Source organism: Rhizophagus irregularis, chromosome 8 (assembly GCF_026210795.1).
Source record: "Rhizophagus irregularis chromosome 8, complete sequence".
NCBI classification, from domain to species: domain Eukaryota; kingdom Fungi; phylum Glomeromycota; class Glomeromycetes; order Glomerales; family Glomeraceae; genus Rhizophagus; species Rhizophagus irregularis.
Genome location: NC_089436.1, coordinates 2,582,499 through 2,599,955, shown reverse-complemented (window position 1 = coordinate 2,599,955; position 17,457 = coordinate 2,582,499). Strand labels below are relative to the sequence as shown.

The 17,457-nt window shown below is 26.1% G+C and overlaps 4 protein-coding genes across 4 annotated transcripts; 1 reads left to right on the top strand and 3 right to left on the bottom strand.

Annotated features, from left to right (window-relative positions):
- Positions 1 to 1,840: 1,840 nt before the first annotated feature.
- On the bottom strand, positions 1,841 to 2,263 carry OCT59_028461 (uncharacterized protein; the record flags this gene model as incomplete). The annotated part of the gene is made up of 2 exons (XM_066147301.1): positions 1,841 to 2,022; positions 2,215 to 2,263. 2 exons carry the CDS (start codon positions 2,261 to 2,263, stop codon positions 1,841 to 1,843), a joined length of 231 nt encoding a protein of 76 aa, XP_065994022.1.
- Positions 2,264 to 2,305: 42 nt separating this feature from the next.
- OCT59_028460 (uncharacterized protein) lies at positions 2,306 to 2,653 on the bottom strand (the record flags this gene model as incomplete). The annotated part of the gene is made up of 1 exon (XM_066147300.1): positions 2,306 to 2,653. The coding sequence occupies one exon, from the start codon at positions 2,651 to 2,653 to the stop codon at positions 2,306 to 2,308; it is 348 nt and encodes a 115-aa protein (XP_065994021.1).
- Positions 2,654 to 8,147: 5,494 nt separating this feature from the next.
- On the top strand, positions 8,148 to 11,980 carry OCT59_028459 (uncharacterized protein; the record flags this gene model as incomplete). Its single annotated transcript, XM_025331934.2, has 4 exons — positions 8,148 to 10,041; positions 10,152 to 10,208; positions 10,301 to 10,321; positions 10,383 to 11,980. The coding sequence occupies 4 exons, from the start codon at positions 8,148 to 8,150 to the stop codon at positions 11,978 to 11,980; spliced, it is 3,570 nt and encodes a 1,189-aa protein (XP_025180026.2).
- Positions 11,981 to 14,065: 2,085 nt separating this feature from the next.
- OCT59_028458 (uncharacterized protein) lies at positions 14,066 to 16,233 on the bottom strand (the record flags this gene model as incomplete). Its single annotated transcript, XM_025325699.2, has 2 exons — positions 14,862 to 16,233; positions 14,066 to 14,760 (listed from the first exon to the last, which is right to left on the bottom strand). The coding sequence occupies exons 1-2, from the start codon at positions 16,201 to 16,203 to the stop codon at positions 14,066 to 14,068; spliced, it is 2,037 nt and encodes a 678-aa protein (XP_025180027.1). The 5' UTR covers positions 16,204 to 16,233.
- Between the last annotated feature and the right edge of the window lie 1,224 nt (positions 16,234 to 17,457).

Genomic DNA, 17,457 nt, shown 5'->3' with positions numbered 1-17,457 from the left:
TTGAAAATAAACATACGAAAAAATCTTTGCTTTTCGTATTTAAATTTTTACAATTTATTGCTTAATATTTCGATAATACACACTTTTACAATGTGCTACAAATTTGTGAAGTCAAAAAAGATATTTCCCATTTTAAAAAGTAATCTCAAAACTCTTTAGTAATAAATGGTATTTTAAGCCCATATATATATGTAATTAAGATATATATTTTCTTTATAATGCTTATTATTTTTTGTTATTAATAAGCTAAATAGGCAAAAGAAAAAATTTTAATAAAGTTTGTTATTTCATTAAAAAATTTCATGTTACTAAATTTTACTGGAAATCTTATTGAAACCATATACAGATCACGCTATATAATTAATGATATCAGGTGATCTTCATTTTAATAGTGATAGTCCTTGTAATTGGTTGTTATGCTAATCATGCTATCCTGGAAAGGAAGGAAAATTTTACTAATTTAGTTAGCTCTTATGCGCTAAGTATAGGGTACGTTTTTATATTATTGATATTGATATTGATATTGATATTGTATTGATATTGATATTGAATTGATATTGATATTGAGTTGATATTGAGTTTCAATATTACGAACAATGGTCGTTTATATAAAAAAAAAAAAATTGATCATGATCTGCAGCATGATCTGAATTGGTTGATTAAAAATCATGAGCTAACCATATATTGACATTAAGGAATTATGAATTGTCAATTGGCTGGCCAAAAATCTGGGAGCTAACTACATATTAACATCAAGGAAATATTTATTATTCGTATACATTGTTCAGGAGGCTAATTTTTGTGATTAATTATAATAGGAATTGAAGGAAATTAAATATATAAAGCGAATAACATTCTTTAAATGATTATCAAATATAAAAAAAAAAATATGTCTGAATTTTATTAAAATATACATATATTCAAATTATATAAAAAATAGAAATAATGTATTTACCGCACCCTGCGTTACAAATTTATATATATTTGTATGTTTATCATTTGCCATTTTAAGGGGGGGTGCGGTGTATAAACTAAAGATCGATATAAACAATTTACAAAAAAGGAAGGATGCGTTGTAACGCAGGGTGCGGTAAATAAATTCACTCTAAAAAATATATATATCCAAAAATATATATATATCTGAATTTTATTTTATTAAAAAAAAATACATCCGAATTTTATTAAAAAAATATATATCTGAATTTTATTAAAAATAATATATATACCCGAATTTATTAAAAAAAAAATATATACCCAAATTTATTAAATTTATTTATTAAAAAACATTATATGAGTTTATTTATTAAAAAAAGGCATTATACAAATTTAGTAATTATTAAAAAACATTATACAAATTTAATTATTAAAATATATATTACATGAATTGATTTATTAAGAAAAATTATATATCCGAATTTATTATAATGGTGTAGTTAGCCGAAAAATTCAGCTGAAGGCGCAGTAAATTTTCGGCTAACAACACCCAGCTGAAAAAAATTCATGTTGATCTAGAATATTTTATTGAATGTTTTATTGATTCAACATCTACTATTTTCGGCTGAATATTTTCATCTAACTACACTTTTTTTAAATAATAGTGTAGTTAGCCAAAAATATCCAACCAGAGGCGCAAGAAACGCCAATATATAATATTCCAGGAGATCAAAGCGAACCAGCAAGACAAGGAGGCAACATCAAAATGTGATGATTTTATATATATTTAATATATTTAACTTATTTAATTATAAAATATATAAAATTTTATAATCATTTATATTTTATTAAGCTATAATAAATGTTCAAACAAAATTTATTTTAATTATATTATTATTCAATTTAATCATACCACAAATGCCTTACTTTCAGTTTGTTTCTCAATCCATAATTTAATAGCATTTCTCATCAATGCATTAGCAGATAATTCAGATCTTTTAACAATTTTAGAAACAGCTGATTGTCCAAATCCAATTTGTGATTTAGCTAATTCACAAATTTCATCAGCAGCAATTTGTTGTGTAATACCTTTAAAAGAATTTTACACTTTTGAAATGCTTCAACAAATCCATTTGCTATTATTTGATCCTCTAGTGATACTTTTGTTTCTTTCCATTGTTCAATGGGATCATCATCTTTAATTTTGTTTAACCTTTGTTTTTTATTTGGCTGAGAGCTTTTTACATATTTTCGTGATCTAATATTTAACTGAGGCTAAACCATATAGAGCACCTAATGGACTCCATGCTCCTATACGACACATTTCCATAATCTCAGCAACAAATGGTGCAATATTTCTATATTCTATTTGCTAATATTTCTTATTATTTGCTTTTAAAAATGCTCTATCTAAATACGAATAATCTTTTTCAAAGACTTCTAAGACAAGATATTCATCAGCATATGCCATCAACTCTAATGTTGTAAATAGACGAAGTTGTGTTGATAAAGAGTTTTTGTGAATAAAAAAATAGGATACTGCATTATATAAGCAATTTCCATCAGCAGTTGTATCAGCATATATATAACCATTAAATTCATCTGGTAATAATAAACATGCACCTTCATCTATAACTATACCCTCAGATATACAAACATCTACATATGAAAGATCACAAGATAAAATTTGAATTTTTTTATGCTTTTGTCCATAAGACATTATTTCACTTAAACTTGGTAATTTGGCAAGGAATTTTCTAGTTTTAATTAAAAGTTGTTTAAATAGAATCCATAATTAAGTGAAGTATTTCAGTAAATTTAGCAAATTTTATAACAAAGAAAAAAAGTTTATTAAAAAAAAATTATCTTTGATTATATTTAAATCCATTTTATTGAATATTTTCCAAGAATTTAAAAATTATTTACAAGCAAATATTAAAATTAAATATTTTAAAGAAACAATTTTACACCAAACAATACCATTTAATAATTAACGATTCTGTATTACATAAATTAATATTATCAAGAAAAGTATATAATTATTATTATTGTAATAATTACATAATATTTACCGTTAAATAATAATGGTAAATATTATAATATGAACAATCAGGATTTTCATTACCTGTTACCACTTAAATTATTGTATTGCATTTGATATTTACGGCTAACTACACTTTTTTAAAATAATAATGTAGTTAGCCGTAAATATCTAGCCGAAAATAGTAGATGTTGAACCAATAAAATATTCAAAAAATATTCAAGATCAACATGAATTTTTTTCGGCTGGGTGTTGTTAGCCGAAAATTTACTGCGCCTTCGGCTGAATTTTTCGGCTAACTACACCATTATGAATTTATTTATTAAAAAAATATTTATTAGGTAAAAAATTATAATTAAAAAACATAATACAAACTTACTAATTATTAAAAACATTATATGAATTTAGTATGAATTTACTTATTAAAATATATATTACATGAATTGATTTATTAAAAACATATGTGGACATAGAATCGTCCAAATTTGATTTGAAATATCCTACAATATTAAGTTTTTAATCATGTTAAATAAATTTTATTGAATTATTTATTTTAGTTAGAAATGAAAAGAATTTTTTTAAAAAAATTGTTTTTTATAAATTCTTCTTTTAAGGCCAATTACAAGATTATTAAATCAAAGCGTAAAAAACAAATTAAAATATTTTAGATGAAAAAAAAAATAAAATAAATTATTTATTTATTTCAAACAAAATTAAATTATATCTTATCAATACTTTTGTTTCTGCAAATAAGTGTTAAAATTTATGGTATATATCATACTCTTAGAAAGGGCCGGTCACCGGCCCTAGGGTATGACTCTAATTTTATATCAAATTTTAATAAATAGATCTTTATACAAATCAAATTATTATTGGCCAACTTTTATAAGTAATAACCTTTTAATTTTAATAAGTAAATATTATAATTAGCTTGAATTATTTACAAGTAAAAACCTGTATTATAGGTGCAAATATTGCCCTATAAAAATAAATGTCCAGAAAATGTCTATGAAAATATCCGGAAACTGTCCAGAATAAATCTGGCTTGTCCAGAAATTGTCCAGAAAATGTCTATTTTTTGCTACAAATGTTACTTAAAATTTTGACATATCTGGAATTTGTCCAGAATTTATCCAGAATTTGTTCAGTATAAAATTTTGGACAAATTCTGGACATACAGTCAAACCTTGATATAACGAACCCTTGATATAGTGAATTTTTCAGACAACTATAATAAATTTCCCCTTGTTATAACGAATTAACCAATCAAATCTCTTAAAATCTTCACTATAGCCCTATAGCGAAGTTGAGGTCTAGAACCTAGGGTTTGTTATAACAAGGGTTGACTGTATAAACCTGGACAAATTCTGGACATAATAAAAATTCAGATAATTTGAATTGAACAAATTCCGGACATGAAAAAATTCTGGATAAATTCTGGACGCTACTTCTAAAAAAGGATAAATTAATTTTGTAAAAAAATGCAAAAAGCACAAAACTGACATTCATAATCTTCTTTGTCATACTAATTAAATTTGCTGAGTAGGCAAAAATACTATATATTTATAATATAAAATTTTAGGTTAAAAGTAATTATTAGTGTTCTGAAAGAATCAGATCAAACCTGGATCATTTGACCCAACTTGTGTTTAGAATCTGAATTAGGTTTATCATTATTTAACATGAGTCCTGTATTCAACCTGATTTGTCAGGTCAGGGTCATGCCTTTGCTAAGTTTGCTTGACCTGGGTTGTCCTGAGTTGTCCTAGATTTTATATGATATTTTAGAGTAATATATTTATGTTACGAGTCTTGTATATAAAATGAAAAAATATAGTAGGTTCTTAGATCATATTTTTGGTAAAAGTAAATCACCAACAAAATGAAGTAGAATTGTCTTTAAAAATCCTTGAGCAGATCAATTAAGATGTTCTACTGTATAAGAAGTTATATTATTTAATCTTACTAATTTATTAATAACACATATAGCTAAATAAAGTAAAGTACTATTCATAATTTACACTGAGCATTACTGCATTTTATTAATTTAAGAGGTAAAGAAAGCCAAGCTATTTTGAAATGTACTGAATATTTCTATTTTTCATTGTAATATAAAATTCGTTTAGTGATATGTGGATGTACTTTAATTATTTAAAAGTTTGACCTAAAGAATTATTTCTTTTTTTCTATTTTTTTTTTAGTAACATCTTTTTTTTGTATGATATTATATAATTTTATTTTTCATGGATAAATAACATGAAAAATATTTTCTTATTTCTTAAATGTAAATAAAATATATATTTGTATTGAAAATGATATAGTAATAATGAAAAAATTTTTTATAAAATTTTCATATATATCCATAAGAAAGTAATAAGATAACGTTATATAATGAATAATTTATGTCATCTGTTTTTATTAGGCTGATTTTAAAAAAAATTGGTGAAAACAGTGTGATGGACTTTTCCTTTAGTTATTGATCACTGTGGACTTTTTTTCAAAATTCAGATTACTTCAGATTGCTTTTTTTTTAAAAAAAAAAGAATTTGAAAAGGATATATAAAAAAGTATTTGCCTATTTTTTACTATTCAATTATTAACTTTGCCAAAATTTCTATTATACCTGCTAAAATCTCAACTATATCCTACATATGTAATTCTATAGAATATCTGACTTAAGATTAGTACATAGTTAAAGAAATCATAGAACTGATAATAATAATGTGATCAAAGTTATTTATTTTAAGGTCAAGCTTTTTATTCTATCTGACTGAAATATATCAATCCAAATTGACAATTTTGAGACATCATATTTTAAAAAGAAAGTTTCAGTTGTGAATCTTCTAATAAGTGGTATTTTATAAGTATCCAAATTTTTCAATATATAAATGATTATTTTTTTGTTAATTTTGCCTCTTAACAATAAAGTTAGATGAGTGACAGGAACTTAGAATGGAAAGTATTTCCTTAGGTAAGGAAAGAAGGAAAGCAAACCTGGTAGTAGGTTTCTTACATGCTTCATAGAATGTTATTGTAAAGGGTAAGTGATTGATGGGTCATGATGTACAGTATTCAAAAAGCTTTTCAGGAATTTTGCATCTTAAATATATTAAATAAATAATAAGTAATGACTAATGACTCTAATACTATTATAATTGTCTACTGCCTACAAACTTTATTTCTATTATTTTCAATTTTTATTTTTGATTACTTTAATAAATTTAATTTTTTTTTAATATACTCATTTATTACATAAAATTCCTAATAAATTAAAAAATTGGTATAGTTTGCCTAACAATCTTAGACCCCTACAATTAAACAATGCACTACCTCTAATGTAAATTTCCAATCCACAACTTTTTTTATTAATACTTTCATATTAAATTTTCGTAAAAATTCCTCTACTATCATATCTTCCTAGTATAACGTGACGAGCGTGGGTACTGGTGATAAAGTACTGGCTAGTTTTTATATAATTTCACCTCATTTAAATTTTATTGGCTAATTAATGTGCTGATTATTTCTTATGTTTATTTTTTTTTTAAAAATACTCAGATAATAATCTTTTTTTTCTTTAGGCCTTTTCGCTCTTTTACATAGCATTCAAAGTACATTTTCTTCATTTTACTTCTTGCATTTTGTTTTCTACTAATTTATTTCATTTTTTTAGGTCTTTTAGCTTTCTTGGTTTTGCAATTAAGGTATATATGTTCTGGCCGTTTCTAATTTTTTATTTTATTCTTATATTTCGTTTCTTACATTTTGTATTTCACACTTTTAGATCTTTCAGTTCTTCTCTGCAATTACTAAGGTATGTTTTTATTTCATTTATTTATTACATGTAATTTCTATTCCTTACTAACTTATTTCTTCTTTTATTTTATAAGTTTAGTTTTTACTTGGTCTCCTGTTTATCTCATTTTTGTCTCTTCTCCATTTTTTGCTTTCTTTTTATCTCTTTATTCTTTTGCTTTTTTTATTCTTCCCTTCCTTTATTATTTCCATTGTTCTTTATTTTCTCTTTGTTTCTTTCATTTTTTTTTGTTCCCACTTCATCTCTTTCGTTCCTTTACATTACCTTCATTCCTTTCATTTTTATTCCATTCCAACTTCATCTTTTTTATTCTTTTATACTACCCTTCATTATTGTCATTTTTTTTTTATTTCCACTTCATTTTTTTGTTTCTTCACACTATCCTTTATTATTTCCATTCTCACTTCATCTTTTTCATTTCTTTACACTACTCTTTATTCCTTTTATTCACCCTTTACTCCATTTCATCTCCCCTTCATTCTTTTCATTTTTTTTCATTTCCACTTGATCTTTTTCATTCCTTTGCTCCATTTTGTTCCTCCTTCAATCCCCCTTTGTTTCTTTCATTCTCTTTCATTCTCCCTATTTTTTTTCATTTACCCTCATTCTTTTTTTCCTTTTTTTATTCACATATTTTCTTTTCTTTATCATTGTAACTCAATTTTTTTGTTATTCCTATCAAAAAATTTAGTATTTTGGATAGTATAAGTTTGTTTTTTTCAATCAATGATTCATGTAATCTATTAAAAATTAATAAATTGCTATAAAAATTTACAGAGGATTTATATGCAAATTATGAAGTGAGAAATATTAAAATTTACACCAATCAAATTTAATAAATTTAATAAATTAATTGTGAGTGAAATCACTGAAGTGAAATCACTTTAGGTGATCTTCACCTGGAGAGAAAATTAGCAACAGTCTATTATAAATATAATTTAATACATATTATTTTTGTTGATTAATTATCACCATATTAAATTCATTTACTTAGTACTATTTAAATAAAATCATTGGTCCCAATGCAAAGCAATGGGTGACTGCTAGTATTTATATATATTTTTTTAACTAAGTTTTATAAGAAATGATCGGCAGTTATTTATTAGACCATCTGATTGGTCGAATATCATGTGATCATTTTTTATGCAACATCCATTTTAAAAAACAAAATAAGCACTTCTATTACACAAATTTGATCTGCTGTAATGCAATAACATCCACAAATATAATTGTTTTGACTTTCAATATTTCGTCTATCTTAGATAGTTTTTTGTTTATAGTTAGGGAAACTAATTTTACTATATAATTTTTTGTAAGCAAAAAAAAATAATTAATAATTTTAATTTTTCATCATTAAAAATGTCTGAACAAAAATGCAATAAAACACAAAATGAAAATGACATTTATTATAAAAATGTAATTGATAGTGTAAAAAATGAAACTGAATTATTTCATCAAAATAAAAAAGCAGCAGAAAATGGTAATAAATTTGCAATGGATAATTTGGCTATTAGATATTATAATGGAGAAGGAACAGAAAAGAATTTAGAAAAAGCTTTCTATTGGTATCAAAAAGCAGCAGAAAATGGTAATGAAGTTGCAATGAATAATTTAGCCAGTTGTTACTATAATGGAGAAGTAACAAAAAAGAATTTAGAAAAAGCTTTCTATTGGTATCAAAAAGCAGCAGAAAATGGTAATAAATTTGCAATGGATAATTTGGCCATTAGTTATTATAATGGAGAAGGAACAGAAAAGAATTTAGAAAAAGCATTCTATTGGTATCAAAAAGCAGCAGAAAATGATAATGAATTTGCAATGAATAATTTAGCTATATGTTATCATGATGGAAAAGGAACAGAAAAGAATTTAGATAAAGCTTTCTATTGGTATCAAAAAGCAGCAGAAAATGATAATGAATTTGCAATGAATAATTTGGCCAATAGTTATTATAATGGAGAAGGAATAGAAAAGAATTTAGAAAAAGCCTTCTATTGGTATCAAAAAGCAGCAGAAAATGGTAATGAATATGCAATGAATAATTTAGCCATTAGTTATTATAATGGAGAAGGAACAGAAAAGAATTTAGAAAAAGCCTTTCATTGGTATCAAAAAGCAGTAGGAAATGGTGATAAAGAAGCAATGTTTACTCTAGCTGATTGTTATTATAATGGAAATGGAACAGAAAAGAATTTAGAAAAAGCTTTCTATTGGTATCAAAAAGCAGCAGAAAATTATAATGAAGTTGCAATGAAGAATTTAGCCATATATTATTATAATGGAAAAGAAACAGAAAAGAATTTAGAAAAAGCCTTCTATTGGTATCAAAAAGCAGCAGTTAATGGTAATGAATATGCAATGAATAATTTAGCCATTAGTTATTATAATGGAGAAGGAACAGAAAAGAATTTAGAAAAAGCCTTTCATTGGTATCAAAAAGCAGTAGAAAATGGTGATAAAGAAGCAATGTTTACTCTAGCTGATTGTTATTATAATGGAAAAGGAACAGAAAAGAATTTAGAAAAAGCTTTCTATTGGTATCAAAAAGCAGCAGAAAATTATAATGAAGTTGCAATGAAGAATTTAGCCATATATTATTATAATGGAAAAGAAACAGAAAAGAATTTAGAAAAAGTCTTTTATTGGTATCAAAAATCAGCAGAACATGGTAATAAAGTTGCAATGAATAGTTTAGCCATATGTTATCATAATGGAAAAGGAACAGAAAAGAATTTAGAAAAAGCCTTCTATTGGTATCAAAAAGCAGCAGAAAATGATAATGAAGTTGCAATGAAGAATTTGGCCAATAGTTATTATAATGGAGAAGGAACAGAAAAGAATTTAGGAAAAGCCTTTCATTGGTATCAGAAAGCAGCAGAAAATGATAATGAAGTTGCAATGAATAGTTTAGCTAATAGTTATTATAATGGAAAAGGAACAGAAAAGAATTTAGAAAAAGCCTTCTATTGGTACCAAAAAGCAGCAGAAAGAGATCATATTGATGCAATGAATAATTTAGCCATATGTTATAAAAATGGAAATGGAACAGAAAAGAATTTAGAAAAAGCCTTCTATTGGTTGCAAAAAGTAGCAGAAAATGGAGATAAAGAAGCACAATTTAATTTAGGTGTTTGTTATGAAGAAGGAATTGGTATTGAAAAGGATGAAGTTGAAGCTTCTTATTGGTATCAAAAAGCAGCTCAGCAAGGATTTAGTAATGCACAGTATAAACTTGGATTTCTTTATAAGATTGGTAAATAAGTTGATAAAGATTTATAATACGCACACAAATATTATAACTCTTTTAATAATATTAATTATAAAGAATATTTAATTAATAATTTATTTATTTATTATATTTAGATGAAAATAAAAGTCCGAAGTTTCATTCAGAGAAGCAAGATGAATTATTTCCCAGTAGTAAGATTTTAAAAATATTGATTTTTTAATTTTTTAATGATGTTTATTGTATTACAATACTAATAATCATTGTTTTTCTTTTACTTTTTTAGATGATAATTTTAATAACTCAGGTAAAAAAAATAATGTTGCATATTTCATAATTTTTTTGTTATTAAATCTTGTTAAATATAGAAGCAAAAGATTCTATATTCTGGAGTGATGCACTTGAAACACGTCTCTGTGAACTATATATGAAAGATGACGTTGTAGATATATTTTGGGGCCAACCTATCGAAGAATATTTTGCGGGTAGTGCAACATGGCACGTTTATGTGATTACACGTGGTTTGTATTCAAGTACTAAGACGGAAACAATTGCAGATAATCAAGTAATTTATTTTATTGCGGAGGAGGAAGGATTTGCTAGCGCGGATGACCCTTTACCAAATTCAATAGAGATTCCACAAGATCTGAAAGAGAAATTTAATGAAGCTTTAGATAATGAATTAGGATTAACATTCCGCGAAAAACATTATAATCTGGTTGGCGTGAGTACTGGATATAAAAGAATTAATGGACAGTTGACTGAAATACCAGCAATTATATTATATGTTCGCCAAAAGGGTATTTTACGTCGTGGCTGTGGTGGTATATTTCCAGAAAAAATTTGTGGGTTTCCGGTAGATGTTGTTGAAGCATGTACTGCAATTCCTTGTGTTGGTTTAGGCATAGATACTTGTCGACGTTATCAAGATGATGTTAAATTAGGATCAAGTATAGGTATAGGATTAGAAAAAGAAAATACAACTGGAACTTTAAGTGCTGTGGCTTATGAAAATGAATCACCAAATAAGATTGGCATTGTTTCATGTGAACATGTGCTCAAATTTAATGAATTAGATACCCAAAATAATGTTGTTTATCAACCTTCCTATGAAGACTTGTTTGAACCAAAAAGAAAATTAAATGAATTATTTGGACTATCACAAGCATCAGGAGCAAGGAAAAGTGAATATATTGATGAAATTGAAGAAATGGAAAGAAAACTTAAAATAGCAGAAAAAAGAAATTCAACGCTGGCTATTCATGTAAGAGGAATGCGAGAAAACTTCCTCTCAAGTGTAGATAACAAGAATTATGGTGTTGATGCCGGATTTTGTATTTTTAGTAATAAGAATCGTATGTTACGCTCAAAAGAATTTCCAATCTTTTCGAATTACTTCACAAATAATGGACTTCCAACTTGTTTGGAAGGTGTTTATACTAGAAAAGATTTTAAGAATTTTGATTATAATACTAAAGTTTTTAAAGTAGGACGAACTACGGGTCTTACTATTGGGAGATTACTTCCTACTGAACAAGCTATTGCCTGTAGCTTGATAAATGAAAGCATTAAAATTGCAAAGAAGTTAGAAATGGAAAAACATATTCCCAATTATTGTAATGAAGATCAAAGAATTTTTATTGGATATATGAAGTCACGATTAGATTCAGAAATTCATCAAAATCGCAAGAAATGCTATCCTATTAAGTGGTTTGATCGTCAATTGGCATTTAAATTTGAATCTGGAGAGTTTGAATCTGGTGACTCAGGGGCAAGCATTATAGATGAAAGAGGAAAAGCTCTTGGTATCCTTCATGCAAAGTGGATAACACCATACCAAACATATGGCATAGCTTCCCCTTATTTTGCTGTTCTTGAAGCACTAAACGTAAGCATTTATTTATCTCCTGAGTCCACTGCAGCATCTAGCTGCGAAGAAATCAAACAATTGAAAACACACAGTTGAGATATGAGGGTAGTGATATACTGTATTAGAATCAAATAACTATTATAAAATCAAAGAAATTAAAATCATTCCAAGATACTTTTCGAGACTAAATTGTTTGGACATAATATTTTGGCACCCCTTATCCTTTCCAATGTTATGAATTCCTCAATAACTTTGATTTCTCTCCAATTCGAATTTTTTCTTAAAAAATTCTTTTTATCGTTGAATTCAACTCGGAGTTGTTATAGTACCAGATTTCATTATAGCCATGGTTAATTCTAGATTTTAAAATATTCCAGATCAAACACACTTTTAAAAGTTATTGGAATTTTGAGGACTTGATTTTAATCACCTTTTTTAAATTGTGAAACTTTATATTCAAAGAATATTTATTACTCTTTCAAAAAATTTATTACTGAACATTTATTTCTCTAGAATCTTTATATATTTATTAAACCCATATTTATAATTATGAAATCTTCTTATATTTTCGTTTTTTTACATTATAGAATATTACATTATAAATTTAATTAATTTATCGATTATAATCTAGACGGAAGGGATTTTATAGTCTTACCTATTACAATTATTATAACAATGATTAAATATTATTATTAAACTCGAAGTTCAATTAACATAAAATTTTATCTTTACACTATCAGGTAAATAAAACAATATTTTTAAGGATTATTAACGTCAAAATTTTAGACCGATAATTTTTTCTCTAAAGACTTTCAATAGTATTAAAACAAATATTGTCAATATCGGTAGTATAAATTATAATAGATTTATAATAATATTATTTAAAAAGCTCCTATTAAATTACAAAAAGTTTTTGGGTAAGTTTACGTGTGTCACATTATTATTGTGGACTCTCTCGCAAATATTAATATATAATTTAGGTCGGAATTATAAAATTAGCCAGAATTATAAATAAAAAATTACAAATCTCATGAATTCTGGTCATGTTTTTGTCTCCCCAGATTATGATCCCCTATGTTAAGAATATACTTGGAGCGGCCTATTTATATAAAGTATGTATTGAATATTCATTTCTTTTGGAATATGCTAATAATTATACATTGGTACACTATCAGGCATCAGCTATAAACATTTAAACAAACATTTAATAAACTTTAAACCTCAATTGATAGACTTGTGAGTACTTTATGAGTTATGTGATTGACCAAAAAAATACCGAAAATTTCAAGGAGTTCCCATTTTGATGAACAAGAAGCGAACTAAAAACCATCCTTTTTATTCAATGATCTTCAATTATTATAATAGAAAACGCACAATTATCAATTATTTCAATTTATTTTTAGCAGTATAACACCTTTTAACTTTTACCCAAGTTATCATTATCATAAAAAAAAATCCGTTGCTTAATGTAATGACCACTATCTGCTGATGAGATGTTTGAGAACGATCTTAATCAAAAGAGCAAAGTTTGAGTGTTGTTTTATATAAGAATATTTGATCTAAAATTGTTTTGGCTCTATATATTGTAAGATAGAAATAATTCTCCAAATGCAGATTTTCTTTTTTGATAGCCTGATAGCTAGCTGGAATTTTCGGCCATTAATAGTAAATGTAAGACTCTCGGGTTATATTACCGTTAGCAAAAAGCTGTTGGAAGAGAATTAATGATTTACTATTCGCTTCGCTCTATTATGGTGTCAGAGTTCGAATCATTGGCACAACTCAAAATTTCATATTACCGTTACGATATTTAAGAACTAAAGAAAAATTAATGTTATTTTGATAGGAATTTCAGTAATTAATTTATGGAACTTTATCTTTTGTATTTCATAAATAATAATTTATACCGTGAGAAATAACAATTTTGTAATTTATACAATTCTAATTTTGACATTCTTAAATTTTGAATGAACATGAAGTGACTTTATATAGTTTCAAAACTTTCATTTACAATTTTAATTAATAACATCTAAACATATACTGTATCTTATTATTAATTCTATTCATATTACTAGAAGTAATCAAAAAATAATTACGAACTTTTATAGTAAAGAAATTTTTATAATTGGTAAATTAAGATCAAAATTATATATCTTATAAACAATTAAAATACTATTAAAATCATGAACATTTGTCAATATCATAAACATTTATATCTATTTTATTCAAGAATTTGGTTGCTCTAGAATTATCTTGTAAAGCAGCCTTTATTAACCATTTAATTCCCTCATATTCGTCCTTTGGAACATTACATTTTCCTTTATAGTATATATCGCCCAAATTAAATTGTGCAATGGAATTATTTCCCTCATTGGCGGCTTTTTTGATATATTTCAAAAATGTTTGTTGGTTGTCTTTTTCATCAAGAATATTTATTAAAGTAAAAGCATAACGTAATTGGGCGTCATGGTTTCCTTCATCTGCTGCTTCTTTAAGTAATTCTTTGCCTTCTTCTTCGCGTCCTTTAATATCATCAAGAAGTCCGTCCCATAAATAACGACCTTTCCAATATTTTGCTGTCGTATTCTTATTTATTGCATGAAAATCAAAACATTCCCATGCTTTTTGATGATCTTTATCTTGAAAAGCTTGTATGCCTTCTTCTATTGAGATTACTGGCCTTATAGGACTTATGATGTTATCCGGTAATTCTAAATCAGCATCGCTTGTTTCTTTTGATCCACCTAAATCCAATTTATCAGGTAGTATGCCTGATGGATTGTCGTCAAACATATAACGAACGGAATTATATAATTCTTCTAGCATGTCCAAGGACTTCATAAAAGAAATACGCTCATGAGGATTTTGTTTCCAAACTATAAGTATAATTAATTATTAAATTAACAATATATAATTTTTTGTGTATTTTATGTAGAATATATTATAATGTAGAAGTGATAAATAAATAAATACTTACTGTCATTTATAATTTTTTTATATTCTTCTTGATAGGTTTTAGGAGATATCCCAAAGATAATTCTTTCTCTACCACCTTTAGTAACATGATTCTTGATTTTGTCTGTTTCCCAACCTTGATATGGAATTTTTTCAAAAGCAAGCTCCCAAAGTAACATACCAAAACTAAAAATTTCACATTGGGTTGTGTATCGAGAACCTTCTAATTTTTCAGGAGCTAACCAAGGGAATATATCTCCTTCTGCTAAATCTATTGGTAATGAAGAGCTATCAGAATAACGTGCCAATGCAAATTTGTAAATTTTAGGTTCTAAACTTTCCGTTATTAAGATGTTTTCACATTTCAAGTCATGATGCAAAATATCAGCCTCTTGTAGAAATATAAGGCCACGGCAAGTTTCAAGAGCAATTCGAATCTTATAATTCCAGGGGACATTCTTTTTTAAATAAAGTTGTCTCAGAGTTCTACGTTCAGCCCATTCAAAAACCATAACATTAACATTTTCAATTTTTGAAATACCATAAAATTTGAGAATATGTTTGCATTCAGATAATTTCACTAAGATTTCAAGAAGCCTTTGTGTTTTTGGACTAATTTCAATTTCTTCCTCAGTAAATTTACAAGCAACTTCTTGTCCTTTATAAATTTTCCTAATTATAAAATGAGGGTCTTTACCACGTTTGTCATTAAGTTTCCCTCGTGCAGGGGATGTTAAATCTTTTGAGTCAATCTTATTTACTACATCACGTAAAGGTTTGTCATCATCTAAATGTTTCTTCATATGTTTTACCATATCATGAATAATGTTTACTTTATTTTTATTCTCGAGGATATCATTATGCATTTTTTCAAGATATTTTGCCATTTCCGCCAGATCTTCCTTTAAAGCTTCTTCGTCAATTTTTCTCTGTTCTTCGTTAGCAATTGCTATAGTAAAATGCAAATCTTTCATTGCAATATCATAATCATTTGTAAGTTTATGAAAATTTTCTTTAACAAAATATGCCCTTGTATATTTTCTAAAACCATGGATATTTGTAATCTCCGCAGCAAATTCTTTAATTTCTGTTAAAACATAAATAAATCTGTTAAAAGCTTTATAATATCCTTCGTCACGAAGTTTATCCTCATTTTTTTGTTTTCTCCGTTGTAATGTATTAATAGCAGTCTCGGTTAACTTCACTCTGTTCACTAAAGTCTCGCAAATATTTTTATTATATTCTGCCGTTTCATAAATGTCTATAATTTTAATAATTAAATCTATAGCTACTTTAATTAAGGGTAGATATGGGCCAATAGCTTCTCCAGTGGCTCCGGCTATTTTAATGGTAACCTCATCCATTATAATATGAATGGTTATTATTTTTTTTTTTTATTATTAAAAATAAAAAAATTTAAATGATAAATTTCTCCTGATTTATAAGGCTTATTACAGAACTTTGTTTAATTTTTCCGTTACACATTGGAAAATTTTCTCCGTTTTTTATATCTCATCTATCTACATCAAACAATTTTTTTTGAAATCCTTTTACATTCAGTTCCTTACCTTAAATGGAATAAATAGAATAATGGAATTAATAGAATGTTCTATTTGCTTATACTTTGTTACAATACCAAAAATGAAATGATCTGCGGTTCATTTACTTAAATCCTTTCACACTGGAAAATGTTTTCCGATTGTATTCACTATTCAGTGCCATTTTCATCATCTAATAACTTTCGGAATCAAGGATTCCTGAATGCATAACGATAAATTATATGAAGTTAGACTCTTTTTTTATGAAATGTAACAAAATGACAGAAAAGTGAACACGTATTGTCTTAGTATTGTATTATTGTATTATTGTATTATGTATGACCTCAGCTGCGCAGCTGACGAATCTGAATAGTATTTTACAAAAAAATTGCAAAGGAAAAAAAACAGTCCTAGCTAAAAAAGTCACGGCAATAATTTTATAAGAAATAAAGATTGTATTACCTTAAATTTACATAAAATTGTTATTATTTTCTTTATGAAGTTCACATTATGAGTTTGTAGGGTTCACCAACTCGTAGTATCCAAAATAATGACTTGCTGGAGGTGGTGCGTCTTTTGTTTGCAGATCGCTAGTTTGTGGTATAGTATGAAGAAAATGAATTTTTTTTTAAATTGATCGTAGTGATTGAATCACTAGTCAATCACATTGAAAAAAAAGCTTGAGAAGAACGCTCCTAAGTCTAATCAATCGTTAATAATTTTATGTTACCGTTAATATTAGCACGACCCAATTATAATAAATTTAGCTTATTAGATTCGCCTCATTTGTATGATCCAATAATGATAATTTTTATCGATTAGAATTAATTGACTGTAATTATTGTTTAAAAGTCCTCAAAAATGAAGTTATATTTTTAGAAATGTTAGTAAATTCATATTCAATTTAGGTTCATAATCTTAATTTTTAAGAAAAGTAGTGTTCTTATTTATTAATTAATATACTAAGAATAAAAATACATCAAAATTCATTTACACAATAAGAAGAATGACAACAATTTAATAATTGATTTATCAAGCACAAAATATCTTTTATTAAGTCATTAATATATAACTAATAAC